Source organism: Chaetomium globosum, genomic scaffold (assembly GCF_000143365.1).
Source record: "Chaetomium globosum CBS 148.51 scaffold_5 genomic scaffold, whole genome shotgun sequence".
Taxonomy (NCBI): domain Eukaryota; kingdom Fungi; phylum Ascomycota; class Sordariomycetes; order Sordariales; family Chaetomiaceae; genus Chaetomium; species Chaetomium globosum.
Window position 1 is genome coordinate 2,665,347 of NT_165980.1, and position 22,223 is coordinate 2,687,569.

Consider the following 22,223-nt stretch of genomic DNA (forward strand, 5'->3'; position numbering starts at 1 on the left):
GTACATGTACATACGAATCGTGATACGAAACAAGACAAGACAGTAGTTAGGGGTGTTTCCAAGTTATGGTGTAACGAACCCATGCAACTCGGGGGCTACCGAGCGGCAGATGGAATCGGCGCCTCTTCTGAAGGTTATTTTTATTCTGTCCGTCTTGCGCCGCAGCTGCTCAATTTTCGGTGAGACTCGTCATCACGATCAGGGATCCAACCCATCACATCACACTTGGACAACCACGCGCCAGACACGGACATTGGCGGCCTGGACCTGGCGAGAAGGGACGTGTACCGACCTGACCGGAACCCCTGGTGGCGGTGATCCACCCCCGCCCGACCGGGACCTGGGCTGTATTGGAGTGTCGTGCTTGTGTCTCGCGTTGGGATAGCAAGAGTTACCGACAATTTGAGGTTGATCCATCCCGACCTGTGTATTCCTTTTTTCAAGCTATATTCCGTTTGTGTGATGAAATGACAAAAATTGGGCTCCAATAGTCCAGAAACGGAGCTGGGGCAACCCGTATCTGCAAGAGACCTGGGCGCCTGAGCCCCCGCTGAACGACAGGGCCTGAATGGGTGATGCAGCGCTGTGTCTCTGCCCCTTCGCCCTTCGTTTGTAACTGGTGCGGGGCCACGACCCACTCTTTATTTATTCCCCTTTCCTTCTCCCACGGGGCTCGTTGGGTAAGCGTTGCCTGGGGCACTGAGCACACATCACTTGACTCAGGTCGCTACCACCTACTTGTAGGCCCAGGATCCTTCCTGCTTGCTGCTCGATTGCACTGTGCGTATCCCCAACCCACGTCGTCGCCCTCGTCGTCATCGTTCCCAACTCGAGCTCCCCCTCCGTCACACCCTCCTTCAGGTCATTCACCGCTATCGCACTCAGCCTTTCGGCACCCCCAGCTTTTCACCATCAAGATCGTCCATCTCTACACTCCCTCTTGGCTTTCTCCATCTGTCATTAACCCACTTGGGCTCGAATGATTCCCCGAAATTGACCGCGAGCATCACCTACGCAAAAAAAACCGGAAAGATCAAAAAACAACTAGGCAGAGCCCCGTCCAGCACTCCAAACTACGCCCTCCCCCCCAAAACGCATGCATCCATCGACTCGATCGTTCTGTTCGCCCCGCATCGCACCACCACCACCATGGATCAGCAGCAGCAGCACCAACAGCAGCCTCAGCCTGGAGGCGTCCCCGGCCCCACTGGCCGCCGGCTGCACATTGCCCATCGCAGGAGTCCCTCAGAGCTGACCCCTCTGATGAGTATGTTTGCGAACCCTGGCAGTAAGTTCAGATGCCTTGTGTTTTATCTACGTTTCTCTGCCCCTCCCACCCTTCCGCTCGTTTGCTATTTCCCCGATGTGGACATATACACGACGGTAGCTGACCGCCGTCTTTTGCATCAGTGGAGCAGCTGGCCATCCAGCAGCAGATCGAGCTGCTGCAGCAACAGCAACAGCAGCTTCAAGCCACGTACCAACAGTTTAACATGGTGCCTGGCCAGACCCTCGGGGCCGGCGGCTATAACCCGCTCCAGTCTGCCATGCCCAATATGTCGCCGCAGCCCGGCTACCAATTCCCGACTCAGCTTCCGCCAGCAGGAACGTTATCCCTGGCTCCTTCCGACCCAACCCATTGTCACATCGGCCGGTAATCAGTCGGCTCTTCCCCAGACATGGGCATGGGGGTCCGCCCCCCGGCGGCCCGTCGTCTGGGGGCGTTCCGGCTTCTGCCTTTTGGCAAGTTTTTGAATTCCCCTCAAGGGACAAGGGCAGGGAAAACACCCGGCGGGTCGTGGTGGGCCGCGGGCGGCGGAGGGCAGCGCCGGAGGTGGCCATCAGAGACGTCACTCTTTGGCCCTCGCCGATGCCAAGAAGGCTGCCGAGATCGCCCAGCAGAAACGTACCACGTCTGGGCTTCCAGTTCCCTGCTTCCCGGCGCCTCGAGTTCTCCCCCGAAAGACCGGAGGATGAGGCCAAGGGCGCAAACGCGACAACCACGCTCCCCCCTACAACAGAGAACCTTGCGATCCCATCTCCATCTTTCCGTGGTGGTCGCGGCGGCCACGGCCGGAGCCAGAGCATGGCCGTTGGCGCAAACGGCCGTGGCGGTCTTGGCGGCGACTTCCCCCGCCGTGGTGGTGGTGGCGGCCACGCACGCAGTTCCTCTCGCAATTTCGATGGAAACTGGCGCACCCAAGGTCAGAATCAAGGCCAGAACCAAGGCCAGGATCAGGCCGGTGGCGGTGGTCAGAATCAGGGATTCCAGCCGAGCCATCGTAGCCGTAGCTCCATCAGCCACCAGTCCATCTCCAACGTTGGAGCTTTCCAGTATCCTGGTCAGCCTCAGCTTATGCAGATCCCTGGACAGATGATGATCCCCGGCATGTATGCTGGGCAGCAGCTAAATCCCATGCTCAGTCAACTGCAGGCTCTTCAGGTCGCTTCCATGAATGGTCAGCACATGGGCGGGCTCCAGGCGAGCCAGCATGCGCCCCAGATGGGTGGCCAGCAGCAACAGCAGCAACAGCAACAGCAGCAGCAGCAGCAACGCAAGACCCTCTTCACCCCTTATCTGCCGCAAGCCACGCTCCCCGCCCTCCTGGGTGACGGACAGCTCGTTTCTGGCGTCCTTCGCGTGAACAAGAAAAACAGAAGCGACGCGTATGTCTCGACCCAGGACGGTCTTCTGGATGCCGACATCTTCATCTGCGGCAGCAAGGACCGCAACCGTGCCCTCGAGGGAGATCTTGTCGCCGTCGAGCTTTTGGACGTCGACGAGGTATGGTCTCAGAAGCGTGAGAAGGAAGAGAAGAAGAAGCGCAAGGACATCACCGACACCCGTTCCGGATCCACTGCTGGTACCAACCAAGGTGGCGGCAATGGTGATGATAACGGCACTGGCGAAGGCGGAATCCGACGACGGGGTAGTCTCAGGCAGCGGCCCACTCAGAAGAAGAACGACGACGTCGAGGTCGAAGGCCAGAGCCTGCTCCTTGTGGAAGAGGAAGAGATCAACGACGAGGCAAAACCTCTTTATGCCGGCCACATTGTCGCCGTTATTGAGCGTGTGCCAGGTCAGATGTTTTCCGGCACCCTGGGCTTGCTTCGCCCCAGTAGCCAGGCAACCAAGGAAAAACAGGAGGCCGAGAGGGCCGCGCGCGACGGCAGCATGTCGCGGCACCATGATTCGCGGGCCCAAGAAAAGCCCAAGATCGTGTGGTTCAAGCCGACCGATAAGCGTGTCCCCCTAATTGCTATCCCTACGGAGCAGGCTCCTCGCGACTTTGTCGAGAAGCACCAGGACTATGCGGACCAGATTTTTGTGGCCTGCATCAAACGCTGGCCTATTACGTCGCTGCATCCGTTCGGTACCCTGGTTGAGAAGCTTGGTAAAATGGGCGACCTCAAAGTTGAGACAGATGCCCTCCTTAGGGACAACAACTTCTCATCCGACGAGTTTGCCGAAGCCGTGCTGCGCAGTGTTAACCTCCAGGACTGGAGCATCGCCAAGGAAGACGAAGTCGCCCTCGCAGCTCGCCGGGATTTCCGGAACGAGAAGGTCTTCACTCTCGACCTGAATGGTTCGGAGGAGCTCGGAAACGGTGTCCACGTCAAGTCATTGCCTGACGGCAAGATCGAAATTGGTATCCACGTGCCGGATGTTACCCATTTTGTCAAGCCAAACTCGCTTCTTGACCGCGAAGCAAAGAAGCGTGGCACTGCCGTTCAGCTCGCCAACAGATTCTGCGCCCTCCTTCCCCCGAAGGTCTCAGGCGAAGTCTGCTCGCTCACTCCGAACCAGGATCGCCTGGCCGTCAGCGTTGTTTTCTCGGCCAACCCGCTCACCGGTGCTGTTGCCGAAGGAGATGTCTGGATCGGGAAGAGTATTGTTAAGAGCGGCGGCAGGCTCTCGCTGTCGCAGATGGATGAGGCCATCTCCGGCGCTGCTGAGTTCACTCACGACGCCGCAGAAGCAAAAGACATCCAGCTCCTCAATGTGTGTTATTTCCCTAGTCACTGTACCCTATACCTCAAACATACTAACAACGTCGCTTGTAGGTCCTAACGGAAAAGTTCCGTGAGGCACGTCTGGGTGCTGGCGGCGAACCCATTGCCCCCCTCCGGCTCCTGCAACAGCTTGACGATGAGAACATCCCCGTCAAGCACAACGTCTTTGACACGACCTCGGCGACCGAACTTGTCGAGGAGCTTATGCACAAGGCCAATGCATATGTTGCTCAGCGTTTGGCTACCGCCCTCCCCGATAAAGCGCTGCTACGTAGACACGCGGCACCCAACTCGCGTCGCCTACAAACTTTTGTGGAACGCATGACGGCGCTTGGCTACGAGTTCGATCCCTCGAGCAGCGGAACGCTCCAGAACAGCCTCTTCAGGGTCGAAGATGCTGACATCAGGAAGGGCATGGAGACACTGCTGCTCAAGTCGATGCAGAGGGCGAAGTATTTCATTGCGGGCAAGACGGCTCAGCACCTCTGGGCCCACTACTCACTCAACCAGCCGCTCTACACCCACTTCACCAGTCCGACCAGACGTTATGCTGATGTTCTGGTCCACCGTCAACTCGAGTCCGTCCTGGAAGACAAGGTAGAGTACAACGAAGACGTAGAGAATCTTGTCAAGACAGTCGAGGCTTGCAACACCAAGAAGGATTCGGCTCAGAACGCGCAAGAACAGAGCGTCCACATCGAGGCGTGCCGCGCCATGGACAAAAAGCGCCAGGAAGTGAACGGCGACCTCATCAGCGAAGGCATTGTTCTTTGCGTGTACGAGTCGGCGTTCGATGTTCTCATTCCCGAGTGGGGCTTCGAGAAGCGGGTGCACTGCGACCAACTGCCCTTGAAGAAGGCCGAATTCCGTAAAGAGAAGAGGATCTTGGAGCTGTACTGGGAGAAGGGCGTGCCCAGCTCGGCGTACGTCCCCGAAGACGAGCGCCCCAAGGCGGGCATGTCCCAGCGGTATTCCAGCGCGATGGTGGCGGCTCGCAAGGCCGAGGAAGCGGAGAAGGCCAAGAAAGAACGCGAGGAAGCCACCAGAAAGCAGACCGAGACAGGCACCATGTCGACGGATGACGTCGATGCCCTGTTTGATGATGACGAAGAAAATGCGTCCGACAACGCGTCCGACATCACCGAAGCGATGGCTGGAGCGTCGCTCGCCGAGCGACCGACGCAGAGCGTCCCTGGGTCGCCGACCCGGTCCTCGGCGGGTGCGGCCGGCAACCTCCACCGCACGCGGTCGGATTCCAAGGTGCCCACGGCCGACGCGCCGGAGACGCGCCTGACGAACAAGGAGAAGTACTTGAAGCTGTTCACGCTCAGAGAGGAAGGTGGGGACTACATCCAGGATGTGACGGAGATGACACGGGTCCCGGTCATCCTGAAGACGGACCTCAGCAAGAGCCCCCCGTAAGTCTACTGCATCATGACCAGCTACCATGGACCCGAGCTAACAGAATTATAGATGCTTGACCATCCGGTCTCTCAACCCCTATGCGCTCTAGGCTTCCGGGGCGTTCTACAGGCGTCCCAATTGCCGAAAATATGATGAGCCAGTGGTCGTCGAAGAGACGTCCAAGAAAGGAATTTGCAAGGTCTTTGAACTCGACGGTACCTAGTCACGGGGGTGGAAGATTGATAAACCAGGCCCCCTATAAAGGGCTTCACCAAAGATGGTATACTTTTTTGTATGGTGATAGTAGTGCGGTGCATTTAGGAGGAGCAGGATTCGAGACGCAAACATGAAACTGAAGCGGGCAACAACCAGCAACACCACCACCACCCGACCACCTCAACGACAACAACAACAACAACAGCAACAATTTTGTCAGGACGGTAGTAGTCCTCGCAAAAGCTGTTGAGGGTCGTAACTGGGAGATCAAGCAAAAGCCGAGAATGAAGGGAAGGGAGGAGGGCAGAAGAACACATAAGGCGGCCATCTAATAGTGAAGTAAGCATCGATTTTCCGGTCCTGTTGCAGGTGGTTGTAGCCCGTTTCACGGGTTGTCTTCGGTGCATGATCAAGCTTCGCAGCGGGTATTCGGCATAACACAACACCCGGAGCTGCTTCAGACGATGAAGATCTCTGGATGGGCCGCCTTCCGAGCTCCGGACCCTGGAGCTCGTGGTGGAACTTCTATGGCGACCGTTTGGTGAAATCTGTTTCTGATTGTAGGCCCATCTCCCTTCCGGTGGATGTTTCCCCATCCGGGTTGCACAAAGTTCCGTCCGAATCGTCGCACACTCTTTGGTGAGCTTGTAGTTTTGTCGTCGCCGCTACTGCCATGACTTGCCAACGACCGGATGTCAATATCTCTATGGTCGGTCACTATGACATGTGGTTTGTATGGATCGGGATGTTTCTATCCTAGGGCGAGGGATAGAGCATTGGAAGCACCTAAGGATCCAAATCCTCATCCGATAGGCGTGTCGGACACCCACCACCCGCATCACCCGAGTCAAGCACACTCGATGATCGACCGAAGGCTTATCTTGAAGTATTTCGCCCCCTTTCTACCCAAACGTGTTTCCCTCGCCCCGTGGAGAAGGCCTCTCGAAAACAGCTTGAGGTGCTATTCTCATCCAATCGGCCCCGGGTTCGGCCCCTTCTCCAGCATCGAACCTCGAGATCCAGAAGCCTCGTCGGCCGCCCCTACCAAGGCTGAAAAATAGCATGGGTTGATCCCGGAAACACGCCCCCGCAAGTACCGAGTCGTTGCCCACACCGGCAGAATTCGAGATCGACAGGGTGTATGCGGCGAATGTCGTCTCCGAGTCGTGCTTGGCCAGCATGGCTACATGGAGGCAATGGTGATCCCAGTCCGCACGGTCTCTGCCCAAAAGGTTCGCCGCTTCACAAGCGAGGCATCGAGGGTATCATTGGGGCGAGATCTCAAAGGAGATAATCATTAGTCGAGTACGACATGGTTTTTCCTTGGCTTTTCCCTTTCTCTCGAAGGCGCAAATTGGCCGATATCAGAAATACACCTGCATAATGAACTCCGATATACGAACTACAACAACCCAAAAAAGTGAAAGTCGCTGTCCTGACGACAAAGATGCTCCCATGTCCCTCGTCAGCAGCGAACATGACGGCTCTCCAGCGTTGGCATTGTTCGGAAGTAGATTGCTGTTGTCGCAGATGTACCCGTGAAGACAGTTCCGATGCTTCGGTGCTGATGCGGTCCGTCCGATTGAAACAAGTCTGAGACGAGCATCGTGGGCGCCACTGTCGCAAATCCTCGCAGCGTGGTAACCGTGCACCCGTGTCCCCCATCCAGCACCCCTGGTATCGCCTTGGCATTCGCCCCGAGTGGCCAATCCACCACCTTCACAGCAGACCCACAGGCTGGATTTCTCAGTTCCCGCCGGTTCCCCCCCACTTGTTCCCAGGAAGCAACCAAGTTCCGAGCAGGGATGCGAATAACTTTGTATCTTCATCCCAACCTTAAACATCACCCGCATCTCTCTGATTGGCCAATCTCAGCCTCATGCCGGTTTGTCGCAACGGCGAAGGGGTCGCGCGGGTCTCTTTCACGGCGCCTGCAGCAAGGGGGTAGGGGGGCCACTAGGGCAACAACCACGAAGAAACGAAACATGACGAAGTCTTTCTCATCACTCCTGCCCATCTGAAGTCCCGTCTTGGCTGAGCCCGTTGCCCCTCTAACCCCTGCCAGTACCAGCCTAGACCAGAAATTCTGAGCTTAACGAGGCGACATCGTCTGGTCTGGGGGTTCTGGGCATGCCCTGAGCGCCCTCGATGAAGGCGGAACGGGGGAGGGGGGCGGCATGTCGACAACCCCCCCGCAGCATTGTTCTAGTGCAACTGGGGGGTTGTCGACATGAGATGCGGATCCCGGAACGGTCAGCAGCCGCTTGTTACGAAGAGAGGCGATCTTGGCGGACGGTCTTTATTCATGGCCGTTTCCCACTTACACATGCTATGTTCCCCTTCTTTTCTCTCTCTCCTTATCCCACGCCTTCTGTCCCGTTCGCTCTTCTTGCCTAAAGCGCTGGTCTGCTTTCACTTTCCTTCAAGCAGCTCGGTCTGTCCCTCATTCAGTCCTCTTCGTCCCAGTGTACGACATCTATCTTAATATTTCTTTTAATTTACGACCCTCGGGCAGGCCTTCGATTCAGTAGCCAGGCTGGTCTTTGCTTTCATACCGAACATTCACTGCGCTTGGACGGATAGTGAACTCAGGACAGAGGAAAGGAACAAACACAACAGAACGGTTAACGAATAATCGACATACACACCGACAAGATGCCTTCCTTCAAGAAGACCTTTGGGGTTGTTGTGGCGGGATTGGCGGCCCTCTCATCGGCGCTACCATCAGTCCCCAAGTTGAGCAAGTCTCAGATGAAGATGTACCAGCACGCAAAGCGCCAAAACGCAGCCGCCGCAGCACTCGGCCTCAATGATGTCGACATCCTGCAATTGTAAGAAGAGCCACATATCACTTCTCAGGTTTCAACACCAAAAACAGACCACTAACCTTCCCCCTCTCCAACAGCGCCCTCACACTCGAGTGGCTCGAAGCGACCTTCTACCAGCAAGGCTTCGCGCAGTTCCCAGCAACCGATTTCCAAGCACTCGGCCTCGAACAGCGCGAGATCGACGCCCTGATCAAGATTGGCAAGACCGAAGAAGAGCACGTCATCCTCCTACAAAGCGCCATCGCCCAGGCCGGCGTGCAGCCCGTCCAGCCCTGCACCTACAACTTCGGCTTCACCGACGCGGCGGGCATGGTGGCCACGGCCGCGGTGCTCGAAAACGTCGGCGTATCTGCCTACCTCGGCGCCGCCTCCCTCATCTCCGACACCTCCATCCTCACCACGGCCGGCTCCATCCTCACCATCGAAGCCCGCCACCAAACCTTCGTCCGCGCCGCCTCCCGCGGCATCCCCGTCCCGCAAGCCTTCGACACGCCCCTCTCCCCCAAACAAGTCTTCTCGCTCGCGGCCCCCTTCATCCAGAGCTGCCCGGACGGCTCCAACCTGATCCTGACCGCCTTCCCCACCCTGTCCATGCCCGCCGGCGCCAGCGCCACGGCCGTCGCCGCGGGCGCCGCCGTCCAGCTGCAGAGCGACGCCGCCAGCACCGCCACCCACTGCGCCTTCACCACGGGCGGCATCCCCGGCGGCACCGTCTTCGTGCCCTTTGATCAGGCCGCGGGTTGCGTCGTGCCCCAGGGCCTCGCGGGCGTGACCTATGTCAACTTGGCGAGCGCGGGGCCACTGAATGGCGTCTTGACCGATGATATCATCGTGGCTGGGCCCATGGTTATGCAGGTCTCGTAGGTGGTGGGCGTGCTTGCTTGCCGTCTTTTTTTTTTCTCGGGGGGGGTTCTAAAGGGGTTGTTGGTTGGTTGGTCTGCGGTCGGTTTGGGACCCAAGGGGTTCGCTTTGTCCTAATTGGGGGTAGGCAAGGATATCCGGGTGGCCTACTTGCTCGTTTTGTTAGACCAGCCCAGATCAGCAGCCCAGACACACCCAACAAGCTTTATTCCCGTCGTGTCTTTTTTACATTTTCTTTTTTTCTGGTTGACTTCGCTTCTTGGGCTACATTACCTGCCAGCTGCTAGCGGTACATCGCCTGTATATAATCCTCACCTTTGATGGCGGAGTTGTTTCTCGTCTTCCTCGCGTCTATCACTGTTATGTTGGATCTCTTTTTTCTTTGTTTTATATGCCGAGGAGAGGTTGGAGATACCCGCCATGCTGTGGAGGAAAAGGGCGACAACGCACCAAAAAGCATGGTTGTTATGACGCTGCTTGGCGGAGACGGTGCAGTAGAGCCTCAAATCATAAATCTATTACCTGCTACCAAATGTTTCAGTACCTCGTCATTCATACATAATAAACCTTTGCTACCCCAGGTGAAGGTCAATAGGAGAAGATCAACGTAAGAAGTGGTTGATCAATTCCACGTAACTATTTGGAGCTCGGCTCATGCAATAAAACTCATTCAACAGACATAGAAAAAAGACAAAATACAAGATGGCACAAGGTCGTTTAAATTGCTACAAAGCAATTCCAAGTAACAATATGTGGGAAACTGACCAGTTTAATCCAAACAACTTGGCATACACCAATTCGTTTTCCCACACTATGAAACCTGGCTGCCATACTGTGAGAATTAAAAGGTAGCCTTCATTACTGCTGTTTATGTTGCATTAGGCTGGCTATATTCGTATGGCTCTTCACAAGGTTGAAATCCAACATATCACCACCATGACACCCCCATGGCTATGTAACCACGTGGCATCATCATCCAGAACAGATATCCTCTTCTCAGCGAAGCGCCGAGTATCACCGCCGGACAGCGCGTGGGTCCGAGCCGAGCCGGTCCGGCCCGGCCAACAGAGAGCAGGTCAAGAACGCTCGACCAGCGACGAACCGACCAAAATGTCTTGTCCTACGTAATGCGCTTTTCATGTGCCCCCAAACTCGCCCCTTGTCTTATTCGCGAATTGCACTAGCTTGCAGCGGGCGAACCGGGCGCAATCCATTCCATGCACAACATCGACTAGCAGGCGGATACTTGGGCCAACACTTAAAGCCAAGACAACTTTGGCTGACAGCAAGACAGGGCTTTCCCAGCCATGCTAACATGGCTGTCTCACCGCTGGCAGGCTGCCAGACTTGGCATTTGTCTCAATTTGTGGCACCACAAAGTCTCGGGCGGATGGGAAATCTTCGAGGTTCAAGAATGGGGGAAAAAACCCAGGGGGGAATGGAGAATGCAGAGAGAGGGCGAGGACGAAGGAGGGAGGGGGGTTAGAATGGAAGGGAAGTCGGAATGAGGAATAATAAATCACCGGTTTGATGCACCAGAGAACCCCAAGCCTGTGGAACTGTACACGGTATCCTGTGCGACGGCGCACATGTACACAGAATGTACCCTCCCTCAAAGGAACAACGTTACTTCCCATCCCCACGCTTCGCCGTGTCTTCAAGGCGGCGGGACTGGAGCATTTCCACGGGGAATGGACAACAGAGTCCGTCACCAGGAACAACCGGGATGAGAGGGGTACTTCAATGGTACGTACCCAGACACACGGGAATGCCAGCGTTGGCCGAGTGGATTCCCACCGATCAGAATCTCGAGATTGCATAGATAAGGTTATCATGGGGCCCACGACCCTGCATTTCCTGCCCGGTTGTTGGCTCGCTCGGAGTCGCACGCACGTGTGCAAGTGTAACCACCGTATCGCGAGACGGTTGAGACGAGGAGATAGTGTAGATGGAGCGATAGGGAGTTATCTCGAGGCCTAGATAGGGTTCTGAACATGTGAGACGGTGCGAAATACTTAAAACCTGAGGTTTCCCATGTCTTCGTTGTTGTCCTCAGTGCACCTGTTGAATGCGCCAGCACCACTCAAGCGTCCCCACTCGGCGTGCTTTCGACCGAAGGTTACATCGACCGACTCCACGCGGAAGGTCGGTAACGCGAACCGCAGCGGCGGGTGTCGCATGTGCAAACATGGGATTTCGACTTTGGCCATCCTGTCGATCACATGCTGTCTTTCGTCTCGTCTGACGAGTTGTGGGCGTTAACGACGACGACGACAACGACAACGGCAAAGACGAAAACAACGACATGGTCAATGGCCTCAATGGGTTGAATGGGGGGGGACGGATGCCTGGGGGCCACTCGACAACCTGAATAGCGAGTGCGTCGGTCTGGGAGAGCGAAGCGGGAGAGAACCAACGGACCGAATCCAGGTGCCTATCATTGACGGCCGCCAATGCATGACCAGTTGCCTTTAGCAACTCGAGATAAGCGGAGCGCCGAGGATGGATGATCGGAAGTTGAGGACTGGCCCAACCCGCGTCCGGCAACTTGCAGTGGGCGGGAGAGGCTGGGGGCACCCTGCGCTCACTTGCCAAATTCGGAATGACCCGGAGGCGAAACCGAGTGTTTTCCGCATACTGGACCAGCGAGGTCGGAGGCTGGGCGAGAATGAATCGGGTTGAGCCGGGTGAGGAGTCAAGACTTTGACGGATTTCTTCCCCCCGAAAGATAAGCCCCACCGACCCGAGGTGCGTTGTTTGGGATTAGCTCCCGTTGACCAGAGTTGACCCCGCCATAAAATTACCAAGTCGGATTTATCCATCGTTGGAGGCGGCCAATCGATCCCCGTGGATAAGTTATTGAGAGCCCCTCAAGCGCGACCCCCAACCATGAGTCGTCTGAGGTCGTCCACTCATGGCGCCGCTTACAGGGGGAGGGCACGCGAGCATGCGGAGCATGCCATCATGGAGAGCATGGCTTCTCCAAATTCGAGACAGCGGTTGCCAATCACGGTGCAGCATTGCTATCGATAAAGACAACGACAACTCGAAATGAGCAATGAGGCTATTGCGGATGGGGCATAATGACGGAAAATAGGGGAAATAGCTTCACACACTGGCGTGGCAAATGCAGTGGCAAGACAATGATCACCGCTGCACGTATGCAAATTGGCGAAGACAAGCCGGGGAGGTCGTAGAGTGGTGTGGGCATGGTTGGCGTGGGATGACAGGTGCCGCTCTTCCAGAGTGAGCGAAAACCGGCGCGGTTAGATGGCAAACCCTCGCCAAGACCTGGCCACTCGTCCCGCAAAGGGGCGCCCCTCGTGTGGGGATGCAGTCAACTTCGCCGCATGTCCTTGTCCCACACGCCCAACTGAAGTTGGCCCAGTTGTGAAACGGAGCTACGAGTTGCCCAAGCCTCCAACAGCAGCCGCCTCTTTCGGTCGACCTGTCCGCGGAGCAAGGGTAACGTGGTTTCGCGTCGTCCCATCTGTCCTTCGTGCGTCGGTCTCTGTCACCCCCACCATCCCATCCCAGACTCTCTGGTATATAGTCTGGGCTCCTTCCGCCACCTGGCTCTGCCTCGCCTTCTCTTTCCCTTCCTCATTCTCGCAGCAAAGTTTTGAGTCGACAGCGATAACCAGGAATACAACCCCATCGCCACGAACACTTCGACCAACAAACTAGTCACCATGTCTCACCTTGCCAGCGAGCCCGAGTTTGAGCAGGCCTACAAGGGTGAGCCGAAACAATGCCACTTAGCATTTGACTTGCGACCGGGAACTAACATGAAGGTTCGCAGAGCTCGTCCTTACTCTCGAAAACAGCTCCCTCTTCCAGAAGAACCCCGAGTACCGCACTGCGCTCAAGGTTGTCTCGATCCCCGAGCGTGTCATCCAGTTCCGCGTCGTTTGGGAGGATGATGCCGGCAACCTCCAAGCCAACCGTGGCTACCGTGTGCAGTTCAACTCGGCTCTCGGCCCTTACAAGGGCGGCTTGAGGTTGCACCCCTCTGTCAACCTGTCGATGTAAGAAAAACCGAAAAAAGGAAGACCCAAATATCAAGGGCAAAAGCTGACAAAAAAACAGCCTGAAGTTCCTCGGTTTCGAGCAGATCTTCAAGAATGCGCTCACAGGCCGTAAGTCGAAACAACTTGAAAACGTGATTTTTTGACAGCACTTGCTGACATGTGGGCCCAGTGATGATGGGTGGTGGCAAGGGTGGAGCCGACTTCGACCCCAAGGGAAAGAGTGACGCCGAGATCCGCCGCTTCTGCGTCGCCTTCATGCGCGAGCTCTCCAGGCACATTGGTGCCGACACCGACGTTCCCGCCGGCGATATTGGTGTGTCGGGCCGCGAAATCGGCTACATGTTCGGCGCCTACCGCCGCGAGCGTAACAAGTTCGAGGGTGTCCTCACCGGCAAGGGCCTCGACTGGGGTGGATCGCTCATCCGCCCCGAGGCTACCGGCTACGGTTTGGTGTACTATGTCACCCACATGCTCGAGCTCGCTGGCGTCGGCAACTGGGAAGGCAAGCGCGTCGCCATCTCGGGTTCCGGCAATGTTGCGCAGTACGCTGCTCTGAAGTGCATCGAGCTCGGCGCCACCATCGTCTCGCTTTCCGACTCCAAGGGCTCGCTTGTGGCGGTTGGCGACGGCCACGTCACGGTTGAGGATATCGAGTCCATCATGGACTTGAAGGTGAAGCGCCAGTCGCTTTCTTCCTACACCACCAAGGGCAACCTCCAGTACATCGAGGGCGTCCGCCCGTGGCTCCACGTTGGCCAGGTTGACGTTGCTCTCCCCTGCGCGACCCAGAACGAGGTCAGCAAGGAGGAGGCTGAGGGCCTGGTCGCCGCTGGCGCCAGGTTCGTTGCCGAGGGCTCCAACATGGGCTGCACGCTCGAGGCCATCGAGGTGTTCGAGAACGAGCGGCGGGCGAAGAAGGGCAATGCCATCTGGTACGCCCCCGGCAAGGCCGCCAACTGCGGTGGTGTCGCCGTCTCAGGTCTCGAGATGTCGCAGAACAGCCAGCGCCTGGCGTGGACCAAGGAGGAGGTCGACCAGAAGCTGAAGGACATCATGAAGAACGCCTTCGACCTCGGTGTTGCGACCGCCAAGAACTACGTCGAGTCGAGCGAGGGCGAGCTCCCCAGCTTGGTCGCCGGTAGCAACATTGCCGGTTTCGTCAAGGTCGCCCAGGCCATGCACGAGCACGGTGACTGGTGGTGAACGGGCGGTGGCAATCAATCGGATTTGGCGGAGTGCGGCGTCTCTGATGCTCCAGCGCTTTCTCAGACCGGTCGATGAACCGTTTTCCCGTATTTTTTCTGCTTTCTTTTTCCCTTTACTGCACTTTTCTTTCGGTCGGCGTTTTTTGGGGTGTTCCCATCAGGATGGAGTTGGGATCGGACGAGTTAACGACATGATTCCCTGGGTTAACTGGCTGTGGGTTGTCGATACCTTGGTTTCTTGATTCAAGCGAGAGAGCGAATGGAGGTATAGAGGGATCTGCTTTTTACATAGCAATGAAACCATTTATTAAACAACAAAATGCCCAGCGCCAGAGATGCGGATAAGCACGCCATGGCAGATTTGAATGATCCAGGTGACCTCTCATGGCCCAATCATGCCGGGGTCAAAGATAAGCCAAGATCCACCCCAACTTGTTGTGCCTCCCATCTTGATCCGTGCTGTGCAACGCTGATAAGCATCATGCTACGGCCCGTTGCGGCACTGATATGGGCGAGATATGGGTGAGATACGGGATTGATCCTGTCGAGTTTGGGGTAAAAATGTGCCCAGGGAACCGACGCTTCCAAATTCGGCAGGACTTGCCTTGCCCTGACGAGATGACCTTGTGGCGTTTGAGGCATCGCAAAATGGCAACAGCGATGTTCTTGGTGGTTACGAAGAGTAGTGCATGCCTCCAACCAACCTGCTCAACTCCGCTTTTGCGAACTCGGGGTTTGATGTGGCCCGTTCCGCCTCCGGCCCGCCTAGATGGACCTTGCATCGTCAAACGTTATCCAACTCATGTTAAAATAACCACAAAATTCACCAGGCCAATTGATGGGACGAGTCTTCCGAGAACTTTCACAGCCTCACGTTTGGGAAGCTGCTGTAACACCTCCGGGCCTTATTATAGTCCTTTTCGTTCAGCTGCCCCTGGGCCGCCATCAAGCGACAACCCGCCCCAGATTCGACATTTAGGGTCACACCCGTGGCACAGTACACCGTCTCACAATCTGGAAATAACATACTTGCATATACACATAGTTATCTTGAGAATTTGCCAACGCCTTCGCAATGAAGGATCGGCGCTTGACCGAGGAATAGCTTCATAGGCCAATGGTTCGGACACTTGAAGTTCGAACTTCGAATGTCACGCGGCCCAGGCCGGAAAGAAACGGCAAGAATCCTTCACGCCCTCTGTTTGAGGCACTGTGATTAAGGTTTGGGCACGGCGCGGTATGCAACGGGGACGCCGCGGCAGTGGTCCCCATGGGTCACGCAGTCTGCGATCTGAAAGTGCGTCCGAGCTTGGGCGGGGGGGGGGCTGAGCGACACAGGGCTGAAAGCCTGGGGGCCAAATACAATGGAGTGTGGTAGCAACAGGGGTTGCTAACCACCGCACTGATTCCTTCTCACGAAATGGAAGGTGGGAGGTGTGGCTCGTCACGGTACTCGAGCGCGAAATCTGTCGGACATCCATATTGGTGCTCAGCCATCATATGGCCGTTCCCGAATAAGGATGCAAACTGACGAACTCTCACCGAAGGGGACGCAATGGCGATTTGCGCCCCAGCGAGCATCGGGCACCGCCATTGGATTGGGGGAGAGGGGGACTTTTGGGTCGATGGCGACAGCCTATCACGACATGGGTAGTCTTCGTTTCCCGTCCAATAGCGCCTTCAGCGCAATCCACACCCTAGCCGACGACGAAAACGGCTTGTTCTCCGGAATTCTCAGGTCTCAATATCCAACACCGAATCACTCACCTCCTCTCGGGCACTCGGGGTTGCATGCGGACCCGATTACGTTACCCATTGATCGGCATATGCGAATCATGACCTGTGAGTGATGGCGATAGAATGCCCCGTTGGAGGAGTTCGTTGGCTCGCTGGGCCCGAGATGGCGACGACAACATTCCTCCGCACGCGATGGTATCGTCATAGACCCCACGGGGCGATGGTGCTCATCATAGGAAACTCGCAGACGCCACAAGGCAGCAACCGTTGCCGAACCACCACGGCGTGGATCGTCCCAAAACTCCGACATTGGATGACACTAAAACAAGGGTGATTCTCGTGGCTGTGGTTCCAGAAAGCTGTGGCCTGGCCGAACCGTGCTGACGGGTTCTCCACCACAACCCCAGCTGGATCCTACCCTCTTGCGGCAAGCACTTGGCCGCGGTATTCCGGCCAATGGCCGCCCCGTTCGGTGTCGAGACTTATTTTTTGCCCAGCCGAAAGATGGTGGGCTGAAAACTGCGCCCTGGCCGGCTCATGGAGCCGAGGGGGGTTGGCTAACCGTTCCTGTCCTTCCACAGGGCGAGCATGCAGATGGTGAACAGAGCCGTGCCTTCGTCTTGCCTGCATGTCGATGTATCCGGGGGGCTGCTTTGCCCGGAAAGGCCAAGTTTACGATGGGGCGTGGTCACCCTTATGTTGCGGGCTATGACTTATCAAGACGATGTTCCTGCCCCTGACTCGTGTGGTTACCTTGGGCTCCGAGATATCAATCCCCCATTCCTCACCTGAGATTGCCGATATTGTTTCCAGTTACGTCCAATCCAATCCTGTCTTCCCTCTCCCTCAAGTTCTGCCCAAAGTCCTTGAGTCTTGCGTACTCACACCCTTAAGTTGAAGTGTTATCGCCTCGAGAACTGTCTGGAAAACGTTTTGTATCACAAGCCAGAGCAGACTGTGCTCTCACCAGCACCATGGACAAGTCATCCGCTCGAAACCCGTCCGGGTCATTGCAGGTCAATGGCCTGCTGTCACCTCCTCTCACACCAGACCCGAACCACAGAGCCAGCAACGCCATGGGCATCATTGACGGTGCCTTTGACGACGTACGGCCACCCTCCCCAAATCCCAGTGTATCTTCAAGCACGGGGTTCAGCTCAGACCCCCGAACCTCCTCAACCTTCACCGCAACCTCCCAAACATCTTCCCATACCGCAGCCTCCTCCCCAGATCTTAGCCGCGATGACCCACATCCCCTCCCACCCAACTACGCCGTGCACGACGAGCACGAATACAACAACAACAACAACAACAACAAGCCCTCCCTTACCACGGCCACAGCCACGGCCACATCCCCCACCTCACCTATCTCACCCGCCGCGCACCGCGCCAGCACCAAGCCCCGGCCGTACACAGACGGGCGACAGGACGCCCCGTTCCCGCGGCTGTCCAAGCCCGTGGAGCTGCTGCGCAGCGCCTACGACGTGGTGGTGATCGGGTCCGGGTACGGCGGCGGCGTGCCGCCCTCCCGCAAGGCTCGCACTGGGGTCAGTCTGTTTGCCTGCTCGAGCGCGGCCCGCGAGAAGTGGCCCGGTCGAAGTACCCCCGCTGGCGCGATCGATGCGGGCGAAGGAGCTGCAATTATTCGGGCATGTTCTCGCCCGGGTGGGTGAAGGGTTCCCAGGTGGAGTGGGGGATCCGACCGGGTTGTATCATTTGATTATGGGGAGGGGGCAGAGTGCGGTTGTGGGGAATGGTGAGTTCTTTCTATTATTCTCTCTCTTCTGTCCGGGTGGGATGAATGGAGAAAGAAGTATGATACTAACTGTTGAATAGGACTTGGTGGGACAAGTCTGATTAATGCCAATGTGTTCATGGAGGCGGATAAGGAGACACTAGCGATGAAAGCATGGCCTCCTGAAATTCGCGAGAATGTGGAAGAGTTGGATAAGTGTAAGTTGTGTCGTTCACAGGTTTTGTTGTTGAGCCCCCGGTCACTAACGTGGAATAATAGACTACAAAAAGGTGGAAGAGGTCCTTGACCCCCAGGAATACCCGGCCGAGTGGCCTGAACTCCCCAAGGCCAAGCTACTCCAGAAGCAGGCCGAGCTGATGGGGCTCGGGGGCAAGTTCAAGAAGGTGCGCCAGACCACGCGCTTTATCAACGGTCCCAACAGCTGCGGCGTCGAGATGTCGCCGTCGTCCCTGACCGGCCAAGACGCCACTGGAGTCAATGATGGTTCTAAGAACACCACCCTTGTCACCTACATCGCCGACGCCTGGAACTGGGGCGCCGAGTTGTTCTGCGAGTGCGAGGTGCGCTACATCGAGGAGGACAAGAACGGCGAAGGATACCGTGTTTACTTTGCTTGGCACGGCCGGAATAGGGGGCTGTTCAAGGCCAACCTGCATGGCGACCTTATGTGGGTGCATGCGAAGAAGGCCGTCTTCCTTGGCGCCGGCGCCATTGCCTCGACCGAGATCTTGCTTCGGAGTAAGGCTATGGGGCTTGAGGTGAGCGATGAGGTTGGCCAGAACATGAGCGGAAACGGAGACATGTTGGCGTTTGGGTAAGTGCTTGCTACGAAACGAAAACCAAGTACCTGGTGTCTGACAAGCAATAGTTATAATACCGATGAGACCGCCAATGCCATCGGGCAAGAGTGTCCGTCGCCATACCACCCCATCGGCCCGACCATCACTAGCGTCATTGATTGCCGGGAGGACGAGACCAAGCCTGATTTCAACCCATTGGACGGGTTTGTGCTCGAGGAGGGTGCCATCCCTCATGCCCTGGCCCCTCTCTTCCAGGCAATGATCGATCTCATGCCGGGGAAGAAAGACCCCCAGAATGATACGCTTATCGAGAAGACTCAAGCAGCCCTAGCAAGATATAGCAGCAGGTTCCTTGGGCCCTACTACAAGAATGGGGCGGTGCAGAAAACACAGGTCTACCTCATTATGTCTCACGACAGTAAGATACCTAGTTGACCCCTTTAAAGCCCGACAGGCACTAACAACGCTATCCAGGCAACCAAGCCGTCTTGTCGCTCAAGGATGACAAGCCGATGCTTGAATTTCTCGGTGTCGCTCGGGGTCATCATGTCAAGAAACTTAACAAGTTGCTTGAGAGAGCTACCGAGGTCGTTGGCGGTACCCTTGTACAAAGTCCCTTTTACGAGCTGTTGGGCCAACAGGTCACAGTCCATCCCATCGGGTATGTAACCCTCCACCAACACCCCTTCTCTTGTGCCACCAACAGGATGCAACCTAACCTTAAACTTTAAACACAGTGGCGCGTGCATGGCCCGAGACAACACGGGTAAAACCGGTGTAACCAACCATGTTGGTAAAGTTTTCAGGGGAAGGAATGGTGAGACCCACGACGGCCTGATCGTGACGGATGGCTCGGTAATCCCTACGGCGCTTGCCGCCAACCCTTTTGCCACCATTGCCGCGCTTGCTGAGCGCTCAGTTGAGGCATACGCCAAGTCGCAGGGTCTCACCATCAGCGAAGAGAAGAATGCCATCTTGGATCTCCTCGGCGAGCCGCAGCATAAGCCAAAACGCATGCGGCCGAGTCACAAGCGCGAGCAGATCAACGTCCTGGAAGAGCAGGATAGCATCAGCGTGGCTAATAAAGTCATCCGCAGCGCCCGCGATGTCAGCGCGAGCGGTATCGGTTTCACCGAGGTCATGTCGGGTTTCATCCACCCCGACGAGGACCTCAAGGAAGACAACAAGGACACGTACGAGCTTGCCCATCGCATGGCCAAGTCGCTATGCGAGAGCGCGCGCTTTTTCCTGAGCGTGCAGGCGTTTAACACAAAGGAGATGGTCAACCACGCGCAGCATCGTGGCATGCTGACGGGTACCTTCGTTTGCCCGGCCATTCGAGGTTCGCCGTTTATGGTGCAGCGCGGAGAGTTCAATCTCTTCATTCTCAACAACAAGGCGCCGGGTACCCGTAACTTGACGTACGACTTCGACATGACCGGCGTCGACGGCAGGAAGCTGCACTTCCATGGTTACAAAGTGGTCGACTCGTCAGTTGCCCTAGCCCCGTTCCAGTTCTGGAAGGCCACTAGCACCCTGTATGTGACCATCAGCCAACACGTGCCTTACATGTGTGCCGATCTCGACGACGAGGATGCCTGGCGCCGGGCGCCTGTCATCGCCAAAGGCATCATGCACATCCAGCCTGCAGACTTCTTCTCGCAGATCAACACCATGACGCCCACTGGCAGCAACCTTCTCAAGAAAGCCATCAGTGCGGTTCGTTTCCTGACCTACTTCACGCGCAAATCCTTGTCACTTTTCCTCTCGCCGTTGACGCCCCTGGAATATCCCACCAAGACCTTCAGCGGCTTCATCAACCACACGCCCGCCGACAAGTCCGTCGAGATCCTCGCGTCGGACGGCGTGTCCTCGCGCATGCACATCTGGGAGCCAACCCACGTCCCCGGCAACGACCCCAAGAACATCCGCAACCTCTTCATGATCCCAGGTGCCTCAGTTGACCACCAGATCTTTGCCCTCCCGACCATCCCCTACAACGCCGTCAACTACCTCACCCGCGCCGGCTACCGCGTCTTCGTCTCCGTCCACCGCATCAGTCAGCTCATGATCGCCGGCAGCAACTGGACCACCTACGACGCGCGGCTGGACCTCAAGGCCTGCCTGGAGCACATCCGCGACGTGTACGGACCCGAAAAGATCTACACCATCGCGCACTGCATGGGCAGCGTGGCGTTCGCATCGGGCCTCCTAGACGGCACCATCCCCGCCTCCTGGATCCTCGGCATCACCTGCTCGCAGGTATTCATGAACCCTGTCTGGGGCCCAACCAACATGGCCAAGGTCATGGCCGGGCCGCTGCCCATGGACCGGCTGTACGACCTCTTCGCAGGCAGCTGGTTCTCGTGCAGCACCTCGCACAACGACACGCTCGTCCAAAAGGCGGTCAACCAAGCCCTCCGCCTCTACCCACAAGCCCGGCGGGAGATGTGCAACAACGCGGCCTGCCACCGCACCTCGCTCGTCTTCGGGCGGTGCTGGAACCACGCCAACCTCAACGAGGCCACGCACCGCCAGATCGACCGCTTCTTCGGCGGCGTCAACATGCGCCAGCTCAACCTGCTCATGAAGATGGGCTACGACGGCCACGTCATGGGCAACGCGCCGCTGTACGAGCCGCTCACCTCTGAGGCCAACATCGAGCGCCTGCGCGGCATCCCCGTCATGCTCTTTGTGGGGCGCGACAACGCCGTGCTCTCGCCCGAGGCCACCGAGCGCACGTACGAGACGCTGTGCGACGCCTTTGAGGACGGCGAGTACAAGCGCAAGGTCGTGCCTGGGTATGGACATCTGGATGGCTGGATGGGCCGGAATGCCTGGAAGGACGTGTATCCCTTTGTGCGGGAGGAGGTGGATCGTGTGACGAGGGGGGAGGCGTATGAGTTTGTGGAGCCGGACGATCGGTTCAAGGCGATGGTTCATGGGGGGGAGTTGTTGTATTGATTGATTGATTGTGGGTTATGAGGAAGGGTGTAAGCGGGAGTGTGTTTGTTATGTTAGAGGTGGTGGTTGGACGGAGTTTTGGATACATACCCCCTGATATGATTTTGGATTTTTTGGATTGGGCCTGGGCGTTTTATCCCTTATGGTTTGTTGGACGACCAGTCATGTTTTTTTGTTTCCCTTTCTATATAGACCAAGTCTGCGTGCGTGGCTTGATATGTATATGACCATCATCAGGTGTTCGATAGTGTTAGCTAAATATTGGCCGGTCCAGGTTATCATTATACGAGAACACCCAACTTCGTCAACAGAACCACTTGTTATTGTACATAAATACATTATCGGCTGAAATGCGGATTCATCTCCCTATCTTTCAGATGATGCCGCTTCAAATCACTTAAATGACA

The 22,223-nt window shown here is 56.6% G+C and overlaps 6 protein-coding genes across 6 annotated transcripts; all 6 read left to right on the top strand.

Moving 5' to 3' along the window:
- Positions 1 to 1,149: 1,149 nt before the first annotated feature.
- On the top strand, positions 1,150 to 1,658 carry CHGG_07709 (uncharacterized protein; the record flags this gene model as incomplete). The annotated part of the gene is made up of 2 exons (XM_001225364.1): positions 1,150 to 1,267; positions 1,411 to 1,658. The coding sequence occupies 2 exons, from the start codon at positions 1,150 to 1,152 to the stop codon at positions 1,656 to 1,658; spliced, it is 366 nt and encodes a 121-aa protein (XP_001225365.1).
- Positions 1,659 to 2,467: 809 nt separating this feature from the next.
- Positions 2,468 to 5,527, top strand: CHGG_07710 (uncharacterized protein; the record flags this gene model as incomplete). The annotated part of the gene is made up of 3 exons (XM_001225365.1): positions 2,468 to 4,003; positions 4,066 to 5,432; positions 5,488 to 5,527. 3 exons carry the CDS (start codon positions 2,468 to 2,470, stop codon positions 5,525 to 5,527), a joined length of 2,943 nt encoding a protein of 980 aa, XP_001225366.1.
- Positions 5,528 to 5,764: 237 nt separating this feature from the next.
- On the top strand, positions 5,765 to 6,179 carry CHGG_07711 (uncharacterized protein; the record flags this gene model as incomplete). Its single annotated transcript, XM_001225366.1, has 2 exons — positions 5,765 to 5,858; positions 6,004 to 6,179. 2 exons carry the CDS (start codon positions 5,765 to 5,767, stop codon positions 6,177 to 6,179), a joined length of 270 nt encoding a protein of 89 aa, XP_001225367.1.
- A 2,110-nt stretch (positions 6,180 to 8,289) lies between these two features.
- On the top strand, positions 8,290 to 10,451 carry CHGG_07712 (uncharacterized protein; the record flags this gene model as incomplete). The annotated part of the gene is made up of 5 exons (XM_001225367.1): positions 8,290 to 8,465; positions 8,540 to 9,322; positions 9,911 to 9,930; positions 10,001 to 10,035; positions 10,206 to 10,451. 5 exons carry the CDS (start codon positions 8,290 to 8,292, stop codon positions 10,449 to 10,451), a joined length of 1,260 nt encoding a protein of 419 aa, XP_001225368.1.
- Positions 10,452 to 13,015: 2,564 nt separating this feature from the next.
- On the top strand, positions 13,016 to 14,557 carry CHGG_07713 (NADP-specific glutamate dehydrogenase; the record flags this gene model as incomplete). Its single annotated transcript, XM_001225368.1, has 4 exons — positions 13,016 to 13,061; positions 13,126 to 13,351; positions 13,413 to 13,462; positions 13,524 to 14,557. The coding sequence occupies 4 exons, from the start codon at positions 13,016 to 13,018 to the stop codon at positions 14,555 to 14,557; spliced, it is 1,356 nt and encodes a 451-aa protein (XP_001225369.1).
- Positions 14,558 to 17,270: 2,713 nt separating this feature from the next.
- CHGG_07714 (uncharacterized protein) lies at positions 17,271 to 21,816 on the top strand (the record flags this gene model as incomplete). Its single annotated transcript, XM_001225369.1, has 7 exons — positions 17,271 to 17,961; positions 18,133 to 18,249; positions 18,311 to 18,652; positions 18,792 to 18,810; positions 18,897 to 19,270; positions 19,327 to 19,513; positions 19,590 to 21,816. The coding sequence occupies 7 exons, from the start codon at positions 17,271 to 17,273 to the stop codon at positions 21,814 to 21,816; spliced, it is 3,957 nt and encodes a 1,318-aa protein (XP_001225370.1).
- Positions 21,817 to 22,223: the final 407 nt, after the last annotated feature.